This window comes from Sapajus apella, unplaced genomic scaffold, assembly GCF_009761245.1.
Source record: "Sapajus apella isolate SASKATOON/1434 unplaced genomic scaffold, GSC_monkey_1.0 scaffold37, whole genome shotgun sequence".
NCBI classification, from domain to species: domain Eukaryota; kingdom Metazoa; phylum Chordata; class Mammalia; order Primates; family Cebidae; genus Sapajus; species Sapajus apella.
Genome location: NW_022436977.1, coordinates 1,032,908 through 1,056,400, shown reverse-complemented (window position 1 = coordinate 1,056,400; position 23,493 = coordinate 1,032,908). Strand labels below are relative to the sequence as shown.

Below are 23,493 nucleotides of genomic sequence, written 5' to 3'. Positions count from 1 at the left end.
ATGAGGTTAATTTTAGAGAAAATATACTTGCTTGACTTGTTTTATGTGTGCGGGTTCTAGCATATGATTCCATGGGGCACAGAAAACCACAGTGGAAATGTTACCATGGATACAATGAGACCAGGAGACCATTGCCGTGTGGCTGCTGGCTAGAAGGTCCTTAAGTTTGCATATGTCTTATCACTTACTTCTTTCACCTGTTGCATATAGGGGTTGTCTCTGTAGCACTGAGCTGGAAGCCCCTGTCTTAGATACTAGGCATATGACTAGAATTTGGTTGCTGGTATATGGGAGTTCAACTCTCCCACTTTGGGCCAACTGGTATGATCTTTATTTAACCTTAGTCAAATATACAGTTGTCATCTGGTCAATTATGATCAGTATGTTACCCTGAAGTGAGAAAACTTTTATCTTCTAGTATAGCAGGGGCCTGGGGTGCTAGTTATCCTGTGACACCTTGAATTGCTTTGAAGTAAAATATAAATGAGAACTGTTTATCAGAGAGCACAGTTACTTGCAAGATATTCTTCGTTGGGTCTGTTGTTCTTGCATGTCTTTATCAAACTCATTTCCTTCTGTCTTTCTGCATATTATCACCTCAGTCTTCTTACAGTTGGTTTTCAGCTAACAAGATTTCAGATCCTGATTTCATGTTCTGTCTGTTCCTCAAAATTCAAACCAAGAAAGCCTACAGCAAATATATGTTCTTTGTTAATGGATCCCCTATTATTGTTTGCTTTAGTTCTCCAACCAACAACTTATAACTTTTTTGTGTGTGTCTCTTTTTGTTTTTTTCCTTTTTGTGGAGAATGGGGTCTCGCTATATTGCCCAGGCAGGTCTCGAACTCCTGGGCTCAAGCTATCCTCCCGCTTCTGCCTCCCTAAGAGCTGGGATTATAAGCATGAGCCACAGCGCCCAGCCTTTTTTTTTTTTGAGATGGCATCTTGCTCGGTCACCCAGGCTGGAGTGCAGTGATGTGATCTCGGCTCACTGCAACCTCCACCTCCCGGGTTCAAGGGATCCTCCTGCCTCACCCTTCCAAGTAGCTGAGATTACAGGTGCCCGCCACTATGCCTGGCTAATTTTTTGTATTATTAGTAGAGATGGGGTTTCACCACATTGGCCAGGCTGGTTTTGAATACCTGGCCTCAAGCATTCCACCTGTCTCGGCCTCCCAAAGTGTTAGGATTATAGGTGTGAGCCACTGCGCTTGGCCAACTTATAAATCTTAGTTAGACCTGGAGACAGGTATAAGATTGACTGATCATCTGGGAATGTGTTGTGAAGAGTGACATAGTTTAGGAATTATTGATCACTTCAGGACAAGAATGAATAAGAATAAAGTGGAGGCTTGCAGATTTGGTGAAAATGCCCATTTGCCACTGAATCAGTGGTGGTTGACAAAAGCTGCTAACCAGGCTGGGCGCGGTGGCTCATGCCTGTAATCCTAGCACTTTGAGAGGCCAAGGTGGGTGGATCACCTGAGGTCAGGAGTTCAAGATCAGCCTGGCCATCATGGTGAAACCCCATCTTTATTTAAGAAAAAAAAACAAAAACTGTTAATCAATTTTTTTCTCTCATGAAAATGGCAAAATAAATTTTATATATATGTGTGTGTGTGTGTGTGTGTGTGTGTGTGTGTGTGTGTGTGTGTGTGTGTGTATATATATATATATATGTACGTGTGTGTGTGTATATATATATATAGTTTATTTTTTTTTGAGACACAGTCTGGCTCTGTCGCCCAGGCTGGAGTGTAGTGGCCCAATCTCAGCTCACTGCAACCTCCACCTCCCTGGTTCAAGCAATTCTCCTGCCTCAGCCTACCAAGTAACTGGGACTATAGGCCCGTGCCACCACACCCAGCTAATTTTTTGTATTTTTAGTAGAGACGGGGTTTCACCATGTTAGCCAGTATGGTCTCGATCTCCTTACCTCATGATCCGCCCGCCTTGGCCTCCCAAAGTGCTGTGATTACAGATGTGAGCCACCGCTTCCAGCCTATAATTTTTTTTTTTTTTTGAGACGGAGTTTCACTCATGTTACCCAGGCTGGAGTGCAATGGCGTGATCTCGGCTCACCGCAACCTCCGCCTCCTGGGTTCAGGCAATTCTCCTGCCTCAGCCTCCTGAGTAGCTGGGATTACAGGCACACACCACCATGCCCAGCTAATTTTTTGTATTTTTAGTAGAGACGGGGTTTCACCATGTTGAGCAGGATGGTCTCGATCTCTTGACCTCGTGATCCACCCGCCTCGGCCTCCCAAAGTGCTGGGATTATAGGCTTGAGCCACCGCGCCCGGCATAATTTTTTTTTAATTGAGATGAGGTCTTATCATGTTGCCCAGGCTGGTCTTGAACTCCTGATTCAAGCATTCTGCCTGCCTCAGCTTCCCAAAGTGCTGGGATTACAGGCCTGAGCCTAAAAGAAATGCTTTTTAGATAACTGGTGAAGAGTTTCCCTCTGGAGAGGAGAAGAAAGTAGCTGTTTAGAAGTTAATAACCTGTTATGTTAGACAGCTATGAAATTTATGAAGCATAAAGAGCAGGCCCACCTCCCCTACTTCTGAGGCTGGAAACCTGGTGAATAGAAGACTTCGTTGGCAAGAATAACAGCAACTTCCTGGAGTGTTTTACCAAGTTTGGTTAGATGTTTGATTTTAGAACCCAAATTCCCTAATCTGTTTATTGTGCTGTGTCAATAACCCTTAATCTAGCATCATTTCTAAACTGGATGTGCAGTCAAAGGTGGTGGCTCATACCTGTAATCCCAGCACTTTGGGAGGCCAAGGCAAGAGGATTGCTTGAGCCCAGTAGTTCCAAACCAGCCTGGGCAACATAGTGAGACCTCGTCTCTACAAAAAATAAACAAAATTAGCCAGGTCTGGTGGTGTGCGCCTGTGGTTTCCAGTACTCAGGAGGCTGAGGTAGGGTGACTTGAGTCCTGCAGGTCAAGGCTGCTATGAACACACCACTGCACTCCAGTCTGGGTGACAAAGTGAGACCTTGTCTTAAAAAAAAAAAATTAGTTGGGTGTGGTGGTGTACATTGGTAGGTCCAGCTACTTGGGAGGCTGAGTTGGGAGGATCACTTCAGCCCAGAAGGTCCAGGCTATAGTGAGCTGTGCTCATACCAGTGTACTCTAGCCTGGACAACAGAGTGAGAACCTATCTCAAAATAATAATTAATTGTCGGGCGCAGTGGCTCATGTCTGTAATCCCAGCACTTTAGGTAGCTGAGGTGGGCGGATCATGAGGTCAGGAGTTCAAGACCAGCCTGACCAATGGTGAAACCTCGTATCTACTAAAAATATGAAAAATACCTGGGCGTGGTGGTGCGCGCCCGTAGCCCCGGCTACTTGGGAGGCTGAGGCAGAAGAATCACTTGAACCCAATAGGCAGAGGTTGCAGTGAGCCAAGATTGTACCGTTGCACTCCAGCCTGGGTAACAAAATAAGACTCCATCTCAATAATAATAATAATTAATTAATAATAAATATAAAATAAAATGTGACATCCAGAGCTTATCCACATTCTTCATCTCCCTTCTCTTATTCTTTCTCTGGGTAAGCTGCATTTTAGTTTTCTGACTTTTAGACCAAATATCCCTTACTTGTTAGGATACAATGTAAGTATATAGTGGTTTGTTAGTATGTAATATGATCTTTAGTGTCCATGCCCTGGTTGTGGGGATTATGGTTTTTTTTTTTTTAGATACTGAGGCTCTGCCAAGCTAACTTTGTTTTAATGCATTTGATAATGAAATATAATCTCTTCTTCCAATGCATAGGCTTTACTTTATTCCTTGTTGACCACTTTGCTTTTCACCTCCATTTCTTGTAAGCCCCCTGAAGTTCAGTGCTAGTAGTAGGAAAAGGGATATTTGCCTGAAACTTTAATTTGAGATTCAACTGGGAAAGTTGATTTTGATGTTTGTCTTTATTGTGAGGCATGATGGGTCTGAGGAACCTATTGTTATTTCATTTGTACACCATTTTCCCAGTTTTTCCCACTATTTAACATTTGCTTACTCTGTTAATACATGTCAGGGTGGTTTTTCTTAAACATAGAGCCATATTGACCATTTGCCAAGACATAAGCTTAGGGATAACACTTTTTTTTTCTGAGATAGCGTCTCACTTTGTCACCCAGACTGTGGTGCAGTGGCATGATCTTGGCCCACTGCAGCCTCCACCTATCGGGTTCAAGTGATTCCCCCACCTCAGCCTCCCCAGTAGCTGGGAATACAGGTGCACGCCACCATGCCCAGCTAATTTTTGTATTTTTAGTACAGACTAGGTTTTGCCATGTTGGCCAGGCTGGTCTTGAACTCCTGACCTCAGGTGATCTGCCCACTTGGCTTCCCAAAGTGGTATGATTACAGGCGTGAGCCACCATGCCCAGCCAAGAGTAATACCAACTTTTACTTAGAGTTACAGTTCTAAGAGTGTCCAGTTACCAGCATGTGCGTATGCAGCATAAATAAAATAACTTTAATGTACAAGTTGGTAAATTCATTGCTTTTTTATTCAGCAAGTATTTATTGATTGCCTACTATGAACCAGGTATGGTCCTAGATGCTGATGAGTAGACAAAACAAAAATCCATGTCCTCATGGAGCTTTCATCCTAGTAAGGTGAGACCAAGTAAAAATTTTAAATAAGTAAATGATATTGTATCAAATGATGGTAGGATAAGGTTGGAGAGGTAGGTTAAGAGTGCCATGTTTGGCCGGGTGCGGTGGCTCAAGCCTGTAATCCCTGCACTTTGGGAGGCCAAGGCGGGTGGATCACGAGGTCAAGAGATCGAGGCCATCCTGGTCAACATGGTGAAACCCCGTCTCTACTAAAAATACAAAAAATTAGCCGGGCATGGTGGCGCGTGCCTGTAGTCCCAGCTACTCAGGAGGCTGAGGCAGGAGAATTGCCTGAACCCAGGAGGCGGAGGTTGCGGTGAGCCGAGATTGCGCCATTGCACTCCAGCCTGGGTAACAAGAGCGAAACTCCGTCTCAAAAAAAAAAAAAAAAAAAAAAAAGAGTGCCATGTTTGTGGAGGGATTTGGTGCTCTGATTTTAAATAGGGTTATTGAGAAGATTCACTAAAAGTTGACATTTGAACAAAGTTCTGAAGGAAGAGAAGGAAGCCATGGAAATATCTATAGAGTGAAAAGCATTCCAGGAAGAGGGAAAAGGCAAGTACAGAAAACCTGAGGCAGGAACAACAAGGAAGCCAGTGTGGCAAGAGTGGCGTGAAAGTGAAGGAGAGAAATAAGAGAAGGTAGGTATCAGAGAGGAAGTGGATAGGGTGGGGTGGTGGGCAGATTGTCTAGGGACTTGGAGGTCATGATAAGTAAGGACTTAGACTTCTATTCTGATTGAGAGGAAAACCCGTTGGAGAGTTTTAAGCAGAAAAATGGCGTGATCTGATATATATATATATATATATATATATATATATATATATATATATAGTTTTGGCGGCTATGTTGAGAATAGACCAAGACAGAAGTTAAAGGCAGAAACACACCACATAGGAGGTTATTGCAGAAACCCAGGAGACACTATGAAGGCCTGGACCAGGGAAGTAGCCATTGAAGCCTTAAGAAATGGTGAGATATTGGATATACTTTTGTGTTTTTTTGAGACAGGTTCTCACTCTGTTGCCCAGCCTAGAGTATCTGCCACAATGCTTGGCTAATTTTTTTTTTTTTTTTTTTTGAAAAAGAGTTTCACTCTTGTTGCCCAGGATGGAGTGCAATGATGTGATCTCTGTTCACTGTAACCTCTGCCTCCTGGGTTCAAGTGATTCTCTTGCCTCAGCCTTCCAAGGAGTTGGAATTACAGACATCCGTCACCACACCCAGCGAATTTTTATATTTCTAGTAGAGATGGGGTTTCACCATGTTGGCCAGCCTGGTCTTGAACTCCTGACCTCAGGTAATCTGCCCGCCTCAGCCTCCCAAAGTGCTGTGATTGCAAGTGTGAGCCACTGCACTCGGCCGGCTAATTTTTTTTTTTTTTTTTAAAGACAGGGTTTCACCATTTTGGTCAGGCTGGTCTTGAACTCCCAACCTCAGGTGATTCACCCGCCTTGGCCTCCAAAGTGCTTGGATTACAGGCTTGAGCCACCACGCCTGGCCTAATTTTTAAAATATTTTATTTTTTGTAGAGATGGGGTCTTGCCATGTTTCTCAGGGAGATCCCAAACTCCTGGGCTCAAGCAATCCTCCTGCCTGGGCCTCCCAAAGTGCTGGAATTAGAGGTGTGAACCACCACGCCTAGCCAGAGAGAAGAATTCTATCTCTGGATGGCAAGAGTGAAGAGAAAAAAAAAATAGAAGAATTATATCAAGTACTACTACAGATAGATCAATTAAGATGAAAACTGAGAATTGACCATTTGATTTAGCACCATGGAAGCTAACAGTGACCTTTACAAGAATAATTTTGATGGAATGATGAGAGTGGAAGCCTATTGATAGTGAATTCAAGAAAAAAGTAGGAGAGGAATTAAAGGCAGGGAGTACAGATAATCTTTTGATGAATTTTGTTGTAATGGGAATCTGAGAAATGATTAGTAGCTGGAGGAGGATGTGGGATCTGGATAAGAGATTTTATTTCTTTTTTTTTTTTTTTTTTTTTTTTTTGAGACGGAGTTTCACTCTTGTTACCCAGGCTGGAGTGCAATGGCGCGATCTCGGCTCACTGCAACCTCCGCCTCCTAGGTTCAGGCAATTCTCCTGCCTCAGCCTCCTGAGTCGCTGGAATTACAGGCATGCGCCACCATGCCCAGCTAATTTTTTGTAGTTTTAGTAGAGACGGGGTTTCACCATGTTGACCAGGATGGTCTCGATCTCTTGACCTCGTGATCCACCCGCCTCGGCCTCCCAAAGTGCTGGGATTACAGGCTTGAGCCACCGCGCCCGGCCTAAGAGATTTTATTTCATGCCAGACATTGGAGAATGTGGGTTAATAGGATTGATCCAGTAGAGAGGCAAAAATTATTGATATGGAAGAAAGAGGAGAGATTGGCTGAAATGGTTTGTGGTGGTAGAATAGCAGAGTTGTGATTGTCCTTTGTCTCAAGGGTCTGTAAGCCACAGAGAAGGAAAAAGAGGAAAATTAAAGAGATGGTAATTATAACTGTTGCTGCTCTGGTCTCTGTAGAATTAGGTTTAGATATATTGACGGCAGCCTCTGGTTTTATTTGTGCCTAAGCACCCCAGCATGGATCTTGTGCAGAGCTTGTTTCCTTCTAATACCCAGCAATAACAGCTGGGCCCTGCTGTTCTTTGGCTTCTGAAGATAAAAGGGATAAGAAAAAAGAGGCTTTACCCTTGTATCCTTAACCTTACTTTTCTACCATGAATATTTTGACCCTGCCTATTAATATGATTGTGGCTGATACTATTAAGTTTGTTTTATAGGCTGGGTGTGGTGGCTCTCTCCTATAATCCCAGAACTTTGGGAAGTTGAGGCAGGAGGATCACTTGGGTCCAGGAGTTTGAGACCAGCCTGGGCAACATAGCAAGACCCCATCTCTGAAAAAACAAATCAAAAACAAAGTACATGTCACACCTCTTCCACAGGGGAAGCCATAGTGTGTGGGCAGGACCAGAAGCTGCAAAAAATCCCTTCTGTTTTCCCCACAGCATGACTTATTACGTAGGACAAAACTGGTCAATAAAGAAGTTTAATCATTCTTCTAGTTACAGAGAAATTTGAATTTCCTTACCTTTTAAAATAAAACTTTTAGTGGCTTAGACTTTAGAAGGCATATCTTAGCAATCAAATAAGGGTTGAAAATACAGGTAATTTCATACTTTTGATGGTAGTTACTAGGAGAAAGGCTCCTCTGGTAATGAAGTTTGACCCAGAAGCCTATGAGTCATATTTGTTGAACATGCTAAACGTAGGACATAGTAAGATAGGAAATAATGAAATTCCAGCTCAATTAGCTATTACTAGCCCTCAATTGCTCTTAAATTGTGATTATGTAGCCAGCATAGTCTTACTCTAGGTTCTGTGTCTGTTTTTACAGAAAAAAACAAAACTCCTAACTATTCATTCACAGATTTGTTTTATGATAAAAAATCCAAAGAAGGTTTCTAAATAATTTTCAGAATTGCTCTACCAGTTACCTTTTCACCCGAAGTAGATCTGGAAAGCATCCAGCAAAACAGCTTTTGCATGTTCATACCTTTCAGAATGAATCATCTTCCTTCCCTTTAGTAAGAGAAGGGCTATGTGTACTGTTTCTGGCAAATTTCCACAGATGTTTTATTTTTCTTAAGTCTTCCAGTGCTTCACTTGAGTTGAACCTAGGGGGTACCTGATGTTCGCTAAGGAGATCTTTGAATCTCCTCACCCTTGGTTGGTTCTGTTAAAAGAGCAGTCAGTTCTGATTCTTCTGGGAGGATTTCAGGTATCCTTTTTTTTTTTTTTAAATGAAGTTGTTCCCACTATAGGAAATCAGATGGCAGGCAATAGACTGTATAATGCTGTACTAAGGATTGTAGAAAGGTGAAGGTTTGTTCTTGCTTGTTGAGCATAATCCTCTTTACCTGTGAAATGAAGAGTACTATCATAAGAATGTTGAGGTGAAATCTGGGGCATCCTCTGATCTCCTTAAATTCAAAATTTGTCCCAACTAGCCTGAACTTTTTATTTTTATATTTCACAGTTTCCAGACATCAGTCAAGAATCTGATTCTCCGTTTGTTTTCATCTGCAAAAATCCTCAGGAAATGGTTGTGAAGTTTCCTATTAAAGGAAATCCAAAAATCTGTAAGTCATGATTTTTTTTTTTCTTTAAGATAGTCAAGTGCAGTAGTGAGAAGTGGGGGAAGAAAGTAGAACAAGGAGTTGGATCTGTAACTGACTGTGAACAGTCAATTGAGGTAACCCACTTTGGACCAGCCTGTAAGTCACGATCTTTGAGGGTCTAATTTTCTTTTCTTTTTTTGTCTTGCATCTCACTTGTCTTAAATTTTTATAATCTTCTCTTTTACTTTGTTCTGTGTGTCCCTAGTGCTGGAGGCTTAATACAATTATACTTATCAATAACTTTATGTTAGGTTAACTACAACAAAGCCTCTTCAGAGTACACCTTGATCCACAATTGCTGGCATAGTAAGTCACTCTAAACTTCTGTTTCAGACCCTATTAGATTAAAATGCTGTTTGTCAGCCAAAAGAGTATGTTTTGCCCCACTGTACTGCTCATTAAAGGAAGTAGTAAGGCAGTGCACTGGCAACCCTGTCATTTAGCTGTATCTGTTTATCCATTGTTTAGTATTCAACTCAAGAATAAGGGCTGGGTGTGGTAGCTCACTCCTGTAATCCCATAATTTTGGGAGGCCGAGGTGGGTGATCATCTGAGGTCAGGAGTTTGAGACCAGCCTGGCCGACATGATGAAACTCCTGTCTCTACTAAAAAAAAAACAAAAAATTAGTCAGGCATGGTGGTGGGTACCAGTAATCCCACCTATTCAGGAGGCTGAGGCAGGAGAATCACTTGAACCCGGGAGCCGGAGGTTGCAGTGAGCCAGGATTGTACCACTATAGTCCAGCCTGGGCAAAAAGAGTGAAACTCTATTTTAAAAAATAAAATGTCGGGCGCGGTGGCTCAAGCCTGTAATCCCAGCACTTTGGGAGGCCAAGGCGGGTGGATCACAAGGTCAAGAGATCGAGACCATCCTGGTCAACATGGTGAAACCCCGTCTCTACTAAAAATACACAACATTAGCTGGGCATGGTGGCGCGGGCCTGTAATCCCAGCTACTCAGGAGGTTGAGGCAGGAGAATTGCCTGAACCCAGGAGGCGGAGGTTGCGGTGAGCCGAGATCGCGCCATTGCACTCCAGCCTGGATAACAAGAGTGAAACTCCGTCTCAAAAAAATAAATAAATAAAATAAAATAAAATAAACTTAACATTTTAAATATTTATTATTGAGCATCTATTTTAGAGCTACCACTTCCCATATTTCCCTTCATTATTGGTTCTCAGAGTACAGATGTGGCTCTCTTGCTTTTTATTCTTTTTAAAAAAAATTATTAGGTAATTGATTGAGACAGGGTCTTGCTCTGTCACCCAGGCTGGAACAGTGGCATGATCATGGCTCATTGAAGCCTCAGCCTCCCAGGTCTAATCCTCCCACATCAGCCTCCCGAGTAGCTGGGACCCATCTTTTCTTCCTCTGTCCTAGAGCAGCCTCTTCTATTTCAAAGCAATCTCAAAACACATATGGTGGTGTCCTTCTTGCCTAATATCCTTAGAAAAGCAACATCAGCAACTGTCACATTTGCTCACGTCGGTTACCATTTTGTGCTTCTGTGTCACTGCTTTCCCATTGTGTGAAATGAGTGATTCTAGGGCATGCATTGTCCTCACTTGTGCACAACTCTACCTCATCTAGTACCTTGGGGACCAACTAGCCATTTTATAAATCTATGCCCTAGAGAAGTACTTCTCAAACTATAATGTAAATAAAAATCACCTAGCAAGCTGTTAAAACATAGGTGCCTCCATCCTGCTCTCAGGTGATACTGATGCTGTTGGCCAGCTGGCTACACTTTAAATAACACTGCTTTCAATCACAAAATGAAATGCTTGGAGTAGGAATTTATATTAATGTATATTTACTGCAAAATTCAGGCAACATCTTGATTGATAAAATCCTAAGATTCCTACACATTGGAAGATCTGAACCAAGTTGTCCTTAACTGACACAAATTATTTACTTCAGGTGGTACTCCAGTTGGTGGCCCAGTGGCCCTGGAAATCCTTTTCTCCACTACCAAGGGTTTATTTATTTATGAGATAGGGCCTTGGCCTGTCACCCAGCCTGGAGTACAGTGGTACAATTATGGCTCACTGCAGCCTCCACCTCCTGGGGTAAAGTGATCCTCCCATCTTAGCCCCCCAAGTAGCTGGGACTACAGGTGTGTGCCACCACACCCAGCTAATTCTTAAATCTTTGGTAGAGATGAGGTCTCACTATGTTGCCCAGCCTGGTCTCAAGCGATCCTCCTGTTTTGGCCTCCCAAAGTGTTAGGATTACAGGTGTGAGCCATGGCACCTCGCCCTGTTTAGTATTTAGATCTCCCTTTTGCCCTCCGTCAGTTTTGATTGTGGCAGTCTACCCCTTCCTCCTTCATTTCATTCTCACCTTACTCTAGGCACTGGTGGCAACATTGGTGGTAGGTGGTAGTAGATCCTCTCTTTCAGACCCACTCTTACTTGATCTTTATTCCCACTTTCCTTTTTGTAGCTTCTTTCCCTAGTTTTGTTTTCATCTGCAGCTTAAACTCCTGTGAGAAAATGTTCTGTGTAGAGTTTAGATATTTCTCTGGAATGTCTTACTTTAGTAATTTCTCTACACCTATAGGGCCTTCATTTTTCTCCATAAGGTTTCATGATGGGGAGGGGAGTGATGTTCTTAGGAGAAAGTTTTAATAACTTCCTATCTTTTTCCTATTGTTTCTGTTAGTTAATGGTGGACTAGACAAGGTTAAACATTGGTCAGAAGCAAAAGGAAGTGAATTTTTTTTTTTTTTTTGAGACAGAGTCTCACTCTTGCCCAGGCTGGAGTGCAGTGGTGCGATCTCGGCTCACTGCAACCTCCACCTCCCAGTTTCAAGCAATTCTACTGCCTCAGACTCCTACGTAGCTGGGATTACAGGCACATGCCACCAAGCTTGACTAATTTTTGTATTTTTTTAGTAGACGTGGGGTTTCACCATGTTGGTTAGGCTGGGAAATTTTTTTTTTTTAGATGGGATCTCACTCTTTCATCCAGGTTGTAGTGCAGTGGCACAGTCTCGGCTCACTGCAACCTTCACCTCCCAGGCTCAGGTGTTCCTCCCACCTCAGCCTTCCAAGTAGCTGGGACCACAGGTGCATACCACCATGCTTGGCTAATTTCTTGTATTTTTGGTAGAGACAGGGTCTTGCCATATTGCCCAGGCTGGTCTTGAACTCCGAGCTCGGGCGATCCACCCACCTTGGCCTCTCGAAAAACCTTCTACTCTGCCATAACTCTTTTCCCTTAGGTCCTAGGGCATACCTCTAGTAGTTTAAGCCAGAAAAGTCTTTAATCCCAGTTACACTGGGGACAATACATACTTGCCTCTTAATTTGGAATGCTTATCACATTTTCCCCTAGATATATTATTACATGAAGTGATTAAGTTTAATAGCATTGATAACATTAATACTTGGCTGGGCGTGGTAACTCACGCCTGTAATCCAAGCACTTTGGAGGCCAAGGCGGGCGGATCACCTGAGGTCGGGAGTTCAAGACCAGCCTGACCAACATGGTGAAACCCCGTTTTTAAAAAAAAATAATAATAAAAATAAAAAATAAATAATAATAATATTAATAGCCAGGCGCGGTGGCTCAAGCCTGTAATCCCAGCACTTTGGGAGGCCGAGGCGGGTGGATCACAAGGTCAAGAGATCGAGACCATCCTGGTCAACATGGTGAAACTCCGTCTCTACTAAAAATACAAGACATTAGCTGGGCATGGTGGCACGTGCCTGTAATCCCAGCTACTCAGGAGGTTGAGGCAGGAGAATCTCCTGAACCCAGGAGGTGGAGGTTGCGGTGAGCCGAGATCGCGCCATTGCACTCCAGCTTGGGTAACAAGAGTGAAACTCCATCTCAAAAATAATAATAATAATAATAATAATATTAATAACTGGTCCGGCACAGTGCCTCATGTCTCTAATCCCAAAACTTTGGGAAGGTGAGGCAGGAGAATCACTTGAAGCCAGAAGTTTGAGACTAGCCTGAGTAACATAGAGAGACCCTGTCTCTACAAAAAAAAAAAAAAAAAAAATCCCAGTGTGGTGGTGAGTGCCTAGAGTGTCAGCTACTTGGGAGGCTGAGGCAGAAATATTGCTTGAGACCTGGAGTTCAAGGTTGCAGTGGGCTATGATTGCACTACTGCACTCCAGCCTGGATGTCAGAGTGAGATCCTGTCTTTAAATAAATAAATAAAATAAATAACAGTCTGCTTTACTTGTAACACTATGGCTTACATGTTTTTTTTGTGGGATGGCTTAGGAACCTAGCCACCGTTTACATATTAGTTCTATGACAAATATATTCGAAGTTCCAAACTTTTAGTTTTGAGACAGGGGTCTCTCTATGTTGCCTAGGCTTGCCTTGAACTCTGGGCTCAAGAGATCCTCCTGCCTGAGCCTCCCAAGTAGCTGGAACTATAGACGTACACTACTATGCCCAGCTTCAGGTTCCAAACTTAAGACTTGCAAATAAACTTTCAGAATATGACACATTTACCTGTTATATCATATAAATATATATATGTATAAATGCTTAAAATTAAAGGTGTATAATTTGTTTTTGGAAGTGTAAATTTGAGTTTGCCTGAGCTTAAGGTAATTGTATCTCCTGAAATTGAAATAATTGGCTGGGCTTGGTGGCTCACGCCTGTAATCCCAGCACTTTGGGAGGCCAAGGTGGGCAGATCATGAGGTCAGGAGTTCGAGAACAGCCTAGCCAACATAGTGAAACCCCATCTCTACTAAAAATACAAAAATTAGCTGGGTGTGGTGGCATGCACCTGTAGTCCCAGCTACTTAGGAGGCTAAGGCAGGAGAATTGCTTGAACCTGGGAGGCGGAGGTTGCAGTGAGCTGAGACCATGACATTGCACTCCAGCCTGGGTGACAGAGTGAGTCTCCGTCTCAAAAAAAAAAAAAATATTTAGAAAACAGCAATATTCAATAGGGTATCAATCACTTGGCTATGTGTCTGTTTCATATAGGTTGAATACTCAAAGAGATGAAAATTTTTAAAATTTAACAACATGTTCTATAAACTCATGCACCCTATATATGTTGCAAAGCATGTGAAACTTCCTATGAGAGTTATATAAATTGATGACAAATACTTTTCCCCTTTTAACTTCTTGCCCATCTGCTGGTCATGCATTTGATTTTCTTTTAGGCATTATGATTGAGGATGTGGTTTAACACTGAAATGATTTCGGTACTAAATGTAAAAATATTGGGGAAATAGAAAAACTAAGTTTTACACCCTACCATGAAGAGGATAGTAGGTTTCGCTATCCAGATCCTGATCTTGGAAGCCCAGGCTGAACTAGAACTCAGAGCTTAGAGTTCCTGCAATCCAAGGACAGTCATGATGACTGCTTCTTTCCATAAGTCCCAGTCCCTTACCATCATTGCCCACAGCTGGCCCAAGAGTTACCACTATTGGCAAACACTCTATTAGACGTTAGGGATACAAAATGTCCATGATTATAAGGAGTTCAGAGATTCTTGGCAAATGTCTGATTTTTTTTAGGCAGGCTAATGGATGAAAGAACTTCTGAATTCCTGGGAATATCCTGAAAATCTTTGTCCTCTCTTGTTTCTCCTTTTAGCTTTCCATTTTTTTTTTTTTTTTTGAGACGGAGTTTCACTCATGTTACCCAGGCTGGAGTGCAATGGCGCGATCTCGGCTCACCGCAACCTCCGCCTCCTGGGTTCAGGCAATTCTCCTGCCTCAGCCTCCTGAGTAGTTGGGATTACAGGCATGCACCACCATGCCCATTAGCTTTCCATTTTAGACATCACCACTGAAGCCAGAGATTAGTCTGCCTACCAATGAGTGTTTTATTCTGATGGGTTGATCTTACCTGAGCTGGTTTCACATGAGGCCTTTCATAATCATACTGGAGTTTCCTGAAACTTAAAATAGGAATGTTCTCTTTTTTTTTTTTTTTGAGTTAGAGTTTTGCTCTTGTTACCCAGGCTGGAGTGCAATGGCAGGATCTCGGCTCACCGCAACCTCCGCCTCCCAGGTTCAGGCAATTCTCCTGCCTCAGCCTCCTGAGTAGCTGGGATTACAGGCATGCACCACCATGCCCAGCTAATTTTCTGTATTTTTCGTAGAGATGGGATTTCACCATGTTGACCAGGATGGTCTCGATCTCTTGACCTTGTGATCCACCCACCTCAGCCTCCCAGGAATGTTCTTATTCAGTAAAGCTTTAAGAATGTGAAGAAAGTGATACAACTTTTTTTCTTATGAGGAATCTGAAATAAATAATAATTAAAAGACTTGCCTGGGGTTATATGGTAAATGAAAGGTGAAATTGAAACCATAACTAAGAAACCCAACTCCCAAGCCTCAACATAAATAATATAACCACCCTTACTTCTTCAGGAGACTTTGAATTGATGAATCCCCCACCTCCTTTATTTTTTGAGATGGAGTCTTACTCTGTTGCCCAGGCTGGAGTGCACTGGCGAGATCTCGGCTCCCTGCAATGTCTGCCTCCCTGGCTTAAGCTATTCTCCCACCTCATCCTCCCAAGTAGCTGGGACTATAGGCATACACCACCATACTTGGCTAATATCTTATTTTTTGTTTTTATTAAAATTTTTTTTTTTTTTTTTTTTTTTTAGTTTCACCCTTGTTACCCAACCTGGAGTGCAATGGTGCAATCTCAGCTCACTGAAACCTCCGTCTCCTGGTTCAAGCTATTCTCTTGCCTCAGCCTCTGGAGTAGCTGGGATTACAGGTGCCCTCCACCACACCCGGCTAATTTTTGTCTTTTTAGCAGAGATGGGGTTTCACCATTTTGACCAGGCTGGTCTTGAACTTCTGACCTCAGGTGATCTGCCTGCCTTGGCCTCCCAAAGTGCAGGGATTACAGGTGTGAGCCACCACGCCCAGCCAAAAAAAAACTGTTTTTAGACAGGATCTCACTCTGTTGCCCATGTTGGAGTGCAATGGCGCGATCTCGGCTCACCGCAACCTCCACCTCCTGGGCTCAAGCCATCCTCCTGTCTCAGCCTCCTGAGTAGCTGGGACTTCAAGGTTGCACGACCATACCCAGCAAATTTTTATTTCGGGTATTTTGTTTTTTTTTTGTTTTGTAGAAACAGGGTTTTACCATGTTGGCCAATCTAGTCTGGAACTCCTGGACTCAAGCGATCTGCCTGCCTTGACCTCCCAAAGTACTGGGATTACAGGCATGAGCCACCATGCCATACCCCAAATCTGAAAATCTGAAATGCAAAATCTAAACCTTTTTGAGCTTCAACATAATACTCAAAGGATATGCTCATTGGAGCATTTGGGATTTTGGATTTCTGGATTTGGGATACTTAACCATTAAGTATATAAAACACAAATATTCTTTTTTTTTTTTTTGAGATGGAGTTTCGCTCTTGTTACCCAGGCTGGAGTGCAATGGCGCTATCTCGGCTCACCGCAACCTCTGCCTCCCGGGTTCAGGCAATTCTCCTGCCTCAGCCTCCTGAGTAGCTGGGATTACAGGCACGTGCCACCATGTCCAGCAAATTTTTTGTATTTTTAGTAGAGACGGGGTTTCACCATGTTGACCAGGATGGTCTCGATCTCTTGACCTCGTGATCCACCCACCTCGGCCTCCCAAAGTGCTGGGATTACAAGCTTGAGCCACCGCGCCTGGCCAAAACACAAATATTCTAAAATCCAAAATAATCTGAAATTCAAAACACTGCTAGTCCCAAGCATTTTGGTTAAGGGATATTGAACCTGTAGCTATTTGATTAAAGTACTTAGTGTACATGTAATATATGTAGTTCAGTGCCTGGTCTATAGAAAGTACTTCGTGTTAGCTATAATCTTCTCAATAACTCTGTGAGGTAGTAAGGGCTTTTTCTTCCTTTCATTTTACAGGTTTATAGAAGTTGTTTTACTCAAGTCTTTTTGGCTCAAGGTTTCCTCTTTTTTTTCACTATATCAGATTGCCTCAGGAATAAATTATTCCAATTTACATTTCATTTCTAGGGCACAATATCATAGAGTTGAAAGGAAGCTTCAGTATTGTATAGTCCAGTTTTCTTTCAGAGTTGATAAAATTGAGGATAAGAGTGACTAGGTAACATACTCAAGGTTATACAGCTAGGAAGTCTCAGGATTAAAATTGAGTTTTTTGGCCAGTGTGGTGGCTCATGCCTGTAATCCCAGCACTTTGGGAGGCTGGGGCAGTGCAGGCAGGGTGGGGGGGATTGCTTGAGGACAGGAGTTCAAGACCAGCCTGGCCAACATTGTGAAACCCTGTCTCTACCAAAAAACAAAAAATTAGCCAAGCGTGATGGCACACACCTGTAGTCCCAGCTACTGAGGAGGCTGAGGCAGCAGAATTCCTTGAATCCGGGTGGTAGGGGTTGCAGTGAGCCGAGATCATGCCATTGCACTCCAGCCTGGGGAACAGAGTAAGACCCTGTTTCAATCAGTCAATCAATAAAACTGAGTCTTTCGACATATTCAGTACAGACAACTGGAAGTCTGGAGTCCTAGATGGAATTCTAAATTCTGTCCTAGCTTGTCCTAAAAAGCTGAAAGAGACTCAATTTGTATTTTTTCCTCTGGGTACCACCACCTTTACAATCTGTACTCTTATATATATTTGATATCTGCTATTTGTCATTATTTAGTACTATCTATAATATAAAGGTTTTGAAATTTGTAGTGTCTATCTTTGTTTAATTCACTTGGAGAGAGCATTTATTGAGCGTCTACCATTTGGCAGTCACTATGGTAGTGTTAGGGATACAAAGGCTGACTTGCCTTGTAATAGGGCTCTTTGCTAGATAGTTGGTGCATGTTCAGGTTTTCAGCCAGGCAGCATAGGGGATAAAAGAACTCCTGAAGGCCAGGCGCGGTGGCTCAAGCCTGTAATCCCAGCACTTTGGGAGGCCGAGGCGGGTGGATCATGAGGTCAAGAGATCAAGACCATCCTGGTCAACATGGTGAAACCCCGTCTCTACTAAAAATACAAAAAATTAGCTGGGCATGGTGGCGCGTGCCTGTAGTCCCAGCTGCTTGGGAGGCTGAGGCAGGAGAATTGCCTGAACCCAGGAGGCAGAGGTTGCAGTGAGCCGAGATCGTGCCATTGCACTCCAGCCTGGGTAACAAGAGTGAAACTCTGTCTCAAAAAAAAAAAAAAAAAAGGAAAAAAAAAAAAAAAAAAACTCCTGAATCCCTGGGAATGCCCTATGCTTTAAAGCCCAAATGAAAATCAACAGCATTGTGATTCTTGTGAAATGATATTCAGGGTATCACTTAGTGATAGTTTCTGAGGAAGCCCAGAAAAGGACATAATGTTCTTCTAGAAGCAGGTGTAGCCTGAAAGAGAGAGACAGAGAGACATCATGTTGGGCAGGAGGAGACAGAAGAAAATAGGAGAACTTGTTAGGTTGAGGCTATTTTTCTCACAATCTTATTGTCCAATAGTCAGTAAGTACATGTATTCTTAACTTAATTGGACAAGTGAAAATACTGAAGTCCAGAGAGATTGAATGACTTGTCCAGGTCATACAGCTAGTTAATACCAGAGAAGGGTGGACTAGAACCTGGGCCTTCTTTTAGTCTGGTGCTCTTTCTGTTATGCCTGATTGCGGCAACAAATGAGAATGACAACATATGAGAGGTAGTGGTTGTGGGCATGGGCCTGTGTGGTATCCTCAGCTGCCTTTGAAAGGGAAGACTCGCTTTTTTTTTTTTTCTTTATTTTTTTAGTGCTGAGACTGAACTGAATTGTATTGCTATGTTCACTCTAAGCATCACTATTGACTTAGATGTGACTTTTTATGGGAGAAAACAAACTGCCAAGCTGTTCTCAGTCCAGACAGACAGGAATTCTGTTAAGATTCTCCTAGCCGGGCGCGGTGGCTCAAGCCTGTAATCCCAGCACTTTGGGAGGCAGAGGTGGGTGGATCATGAGGTCAAGAGATCAAGACCATCCTGGTCAACATGGTGAAACCCCGTCTCTACTAAAAATACAAAACATTAGCTGGGCATGGTGGCGCGTGCCTGTAATCCCAGCGACTCAGGAGATTGAGGCAGGAGAATTGCCTGAACCCGGGAGGCGGAGGTTGCGGTGAGCCGAGATCGTGCCATTGCACTCCAGCCTGGGTAATAAGAGTGAAACTCCGTCTCAAAAAAAAAAAAAAAAAAAATTCTCCTAATGAGATGGATGGTTCCTAAGGCTGCTACTACTGAGCCAAACTCTATCCTGGTAGATCTGGGAAGTAAGAAGTCAGAGACCACATCAGTAATATATGTTTCATTAGGGTCACCTGGGATAGGAAGGTTGCTTGTTTTCTAAGTTTAACACTTAAAGAGTCATATAGCCTATGACCTTTACCCTTCTTAGCTGGTGATAGGGGCCCTTTGTCAGTAAAGCATTCATGTGGATTCTATTCCACTGTTGCAGGTCACTCCCCCTGTTAAGTCTGAGGCAGCAAAGGGGTGTTGAACAGCTTTTCTCACTGTGAAGGAGGTTCATGCATTATGCTCAGCTAGTTAACAGGTCGGAGGAATGGGTTTCCCACTGTGTGAAATGCCTGCCTTGATTGCATGTGTATATTCTTAAAAATTTGCTTTAGCATCAAACACCCTTAAAAATGTGATATTTCTTTTCAGTAGCTACAAAATTAGAAATAATTAACTTATTTGATTCTTAGTACACTCATTGTATGTATGTGGGTATCCCTGTACAGTGTTCCCACTGCTTCCTTATTCTTATAGAATGAAACTGAAGTTTGGAGGTGTCTGAGTCCTGAAGTAAGATAATTGAATGTGACAGGAACACAGTAACCAGAAGACCTGGGAGGCTACAAAAGATTTGCATTGCAAATACAAAAATAAATAATGAGACTTCTTTTTCTCCCTTACAGGGAAACTGGATTCCAAGATCCATCAAGGAGCAAAGAAGGGGTTAATGAAGCAGAATAAAGCTGTCTGACCCAGGAGAAAAGGAACTATACAGCATAGTGGAGTTTTGTGTACTAAAATTGCTATCAACTGGTCCTTTGGAATTGAAGTAGTAGAAACCTAAAGGATTGGCATCAGGCTTGAATATCTCAAACTTTAACTCTTGCCAAAACTGTATATTTTTCTTAAGGAGTGGGATTCCTACTTTATGTAATGGGTCAAAAATCTTTGAATACATTATTTATAAAAGCCTATTTTAAAAATGCTGAGTCTTTTGACATTTTTCTCAGAATAGTATCAAAAGAGATAGGAACAAGGTGGAAATTTCTTTCCTTTCTGAGACTTGTATTTGCAGTTAGAAAGCTTTTAACCTAGGCTAATGATTTTTTTTGAGGGATCCTCTAAGATTTTAAAGTTTCTTATCAAAGGGATAATCCAGTAGAATAATAAGATGTTTGAGAAATCCTGTGCTTAATACAAACCTGTGATGGGACAAAAAGGTTTGAACAAGTTTTCCGCTCCAATCCAGTGTCTCTTGAAGGGAACTGTCTGAGTGAAATGTGAAAAGCTGAGTAACCCTCATGGGCAAAAAAAAAATTTTTTTTTGGAAGGAATAACCTGAAGAAATGCTTCCACTTTGTTGTTGGGTTTGAGAAGCCAGGATATGAATGGTTCAGACTGGGAGGAGATTGAGCCACCTGCTAAAGCAGCATGAAGCTGCCCTATTTATTTTGTTCGTATTGCAAAAGTGTCACTTGGATGGGGCAATTAGAAACAAACTGAAAAATAAAATTGCCTCAGTAAACACATCCAAATACCCTCCAAATGCTGAAATCAAACCTTTTAAACCATTCACATCCTAGAAAGCTCTGTGCTTTGGAAAAAGAAGAGGTTGGTTTGAAATGAGATTTTTGCTTGTCAGTCTGGCCATACTTAGTGAAACACTTTGTTTCTGAGGCTGTTCTGAAGAGCTGTCAGAATCTCAGTTGCTGGCATCCTGAGGAAATTCATGGTCTTAAATGTGTATGTTCTGCTTTTTATAAAGCAACACTACCACACTGGGGAAGTTGGACTCCCTCCAGCAGTTGTGTGTATGACTTAAAAAAGAGAGAGCAAGGGAGAGAAAAAAATGTGCCCTGTGTTATGAAAAAGATTAATTTCCCCTTTCTTTAATCCTTCATATTCAGCGTTTATTTGCATTGAAATGCCTCCACTCATTATGCATTGATGTTCACTCAACTGTGAACCCTGCTTGTTGCATAGCTCTAGGCATTAGTTTTGCAGGGCCTGATCACTCTGGATTCCCAGGGAAAACCCACCCAGTTCTTGTTCCGGTGATGCAAACATGTAGTATTCTCTTTTTCTGTTCAACCTCTGGTGAAAGGGGAAAAGACTGCTAATGTCCACCTCTTTGGTTGGTGGTGGTGGGGAGGGCGGGGGTTAGTCTCTTTCTGACCTCCTGCAGATCCTACTATTAATGAAGCCATACTGAGTTCACTATGCAGCTAATAGTTTACCAAGGAGTAGCACCTTGAATTCTGTGGAGTTGCCTGCCTCTCTTAATAACAAAATAAAACTAGAAGGCAGGAGGTGAAGAGCGTAGAGAGGGGGTAGAAGTTTATTTGAACAACAGCCTGAGCATAGAGGTGTCTGGATTGATTTTTTCACCTGGATGGACTGTGTGTATGCCGAAAGAAAAACATCAGGAGCTGCAACAGATCAGGTTATGTAACCATTTTGTGTGCTCAGATAAGACAGTTTACAAGAACTTTACAAGTTTACAAGAACCCACCTCAGCATCCAAAATATGCAACCGGAGCCTCATTAGTAAATGGCAGAATAACATGGAAACTTCTTTTCATGGTTAGACTGTGAAAGTCTGTCTTTAGTTCATACAGTGGTGGTATAAGGTCTCTCTTTTATTTGTGGAGACACCAGGGAGGAAGTGTGGGAGAAACTTGGGGGTAGATGGCCTTCAGTTGCTCAGTGACGAATAGCATAATTTAAAGCCTAGTGGAAATTCTTAGCAGCCTGAGTGCAAACTTGCCCAGGAATAGCCTTTTAGTACGTACAACACTTTACTCTGACCCTGTAATTCTGGGACAGCATGGCCTAAGGGAAGTTTTACATTTCTGAGCTGGTTTTTTGTTGCAGTCTAAATATCTGTACCCCCATTTGGATAGTTGGGTTCAATTGCTGTCAACTCATATAGTACCTAAAGGATTCAGCCTTTTGGTTTTTTTGTTTTCATTTTTCCAGGCAGGACTGAGTCTCATTTATATAAGGTCATAGTAGGGGATATATGAAACTGGAGACTTTCTCTGACAGGGTTTAGGAAGCCTTAGCTTTGGGCCGGGCGTGGTGGTTTACGCCTGTAATCCAAGCACTTTGGAGGCCAAGGTGGGCGGATCACCTAAGGTTGGGAGTTCAAGACCAGCCTGACCAACATGGTGAAACCCCGTCTTTAAAAAAAAAAAAAAAAAAAGGAAGCCTTAGCGTTGCAGTTAGATGTCTGCACTAGAGTAAGGATTTTTGTTTGTTTCTTGCTATAGCTAATCTGGAAAAAGAAAACTAGGTGTTCTTTAAGTCAGAAGTTTACATAAATTCATTTTTTTCCTAGGAAGTGTGAAAAATTTAGACTTCAAAATTATTTTTACAAATATTTACATAGTTATGGCTTTTTTGAATTATAATCTCTTTCTACCTTACTGTCTCTACTAAAGTCCATTTATGTGGATTTCATTTAATTTAGTAAATTTAAAAAATGCTCCTAGCGAAGATCAAGACCGTATGGGGGTTATTCTCAAAAAGCCAGCTTAAAAAGACCAGTAGGCCGAGGCGGGTGGATCACGAGGTCAAGAGATCGACACCATCCTGGTCAACATGGTGAAACCCCGCCTCTACTAAAACTACAAAAAATTAGCTGGGCATGGTGGTGCGTGCCTGTAATCCCAGCTACTCAGGAGGCTGAGGCAGGAGAATTGCCTGAACCCAGGAGGCGGAGGTTGCGGTGAGCCGAGATCGCGCCATTGCACTCCAGCCTGGGTAACGAGAGCGAAACTCCGTCTCAAAAAAAAAAAAAAAAAAAAGGCCAGTAAAAAGCAAGCATCTGTTAAACTAAAGAAATCAGTGAATTTCAGCTTGTTAGGCCTGGGGAAGGAAAGAAAGTCCAATGATGAAGGAATTTTTTGTCCTAGAGATTCAAATAGCAAGTATACACCTGCTGCTCTGAGCTTCTGTAAATGTGTTTAGAGGAAGGTGATCCATACCACAGGCTCCAGCAGCAACAAGGGATCCAGCATGCGGAAGGCTTTTCCACTTCTCTCATGCAGAGAGGAAAGAATGCAGCCTCAGTGCCATCCTCTGACACAAACTTGTATAAATGTCCATTTATGTGTATGTACATAATGTGGCTTAATTCGTAGGGTGACAGCTGATAAACTGATCCATTTTCAGACTTCATTTGTGACAATGGAGAGTCCAGAGAGACAACCTAGTAACTATACCCTAGCTTGAGGTCAGAAAAATTGTTGTGTTTATGGTGAATGGGACTGTGGAGCAGGGGGGTGGGAGGGAGTTCCTGAGAACCCATAGAGGTATGACACAGGTAGGGAGTAAGAACGAGGCATAAGGAGAAAGGAAAATGTCAGTACAGATTTAAGAGTCTAGAGCTGTACTGTCTGTTATGGTAGCCACTAGCCACTTGTGGTTATGTAAATTTCAATTAAATGAAATTATGGATTCAGTTATTCAA

At 42.4% G+C, this 23,493-nt stretch overlaps 1 protein-coding gene across 2 annotated transcripts in view; it reads left to right on the top strand.

Moving 5' to 3' along the window:
- The window catches only part of LOC116564247 (activating signal cointegrator 1), a 65,735-nt gene extending 45,729 nt beyond the window's left edge, over positions 1-20,006 (top strand). Inside the window, exons 9-10 of one of the 2 annotated variants that reach the window (XM_032297192.1) lie at positions 8,813-8,918; positions 19,703-20,006. In XM_032297192.1, the coding sequence (XP_032153083.1) occupies positions 8,813-8,918; positions 19,703-19,770 (174 nt within the window). In that variant the 3' untranslated portion in view covers positions 19,771-20,006. Of the gene's footprint in view, positions 1-8,680; positions 8,784-8,812; positions 8,919-19,702 lie in introns of both variants that reach the window. The other variant, XM_032297193.1, reaches the window with a different exon arrangement.
- The last annotated feature ends 3,487 nt before the right edge of the window (positions 20,007-23,493 follow it).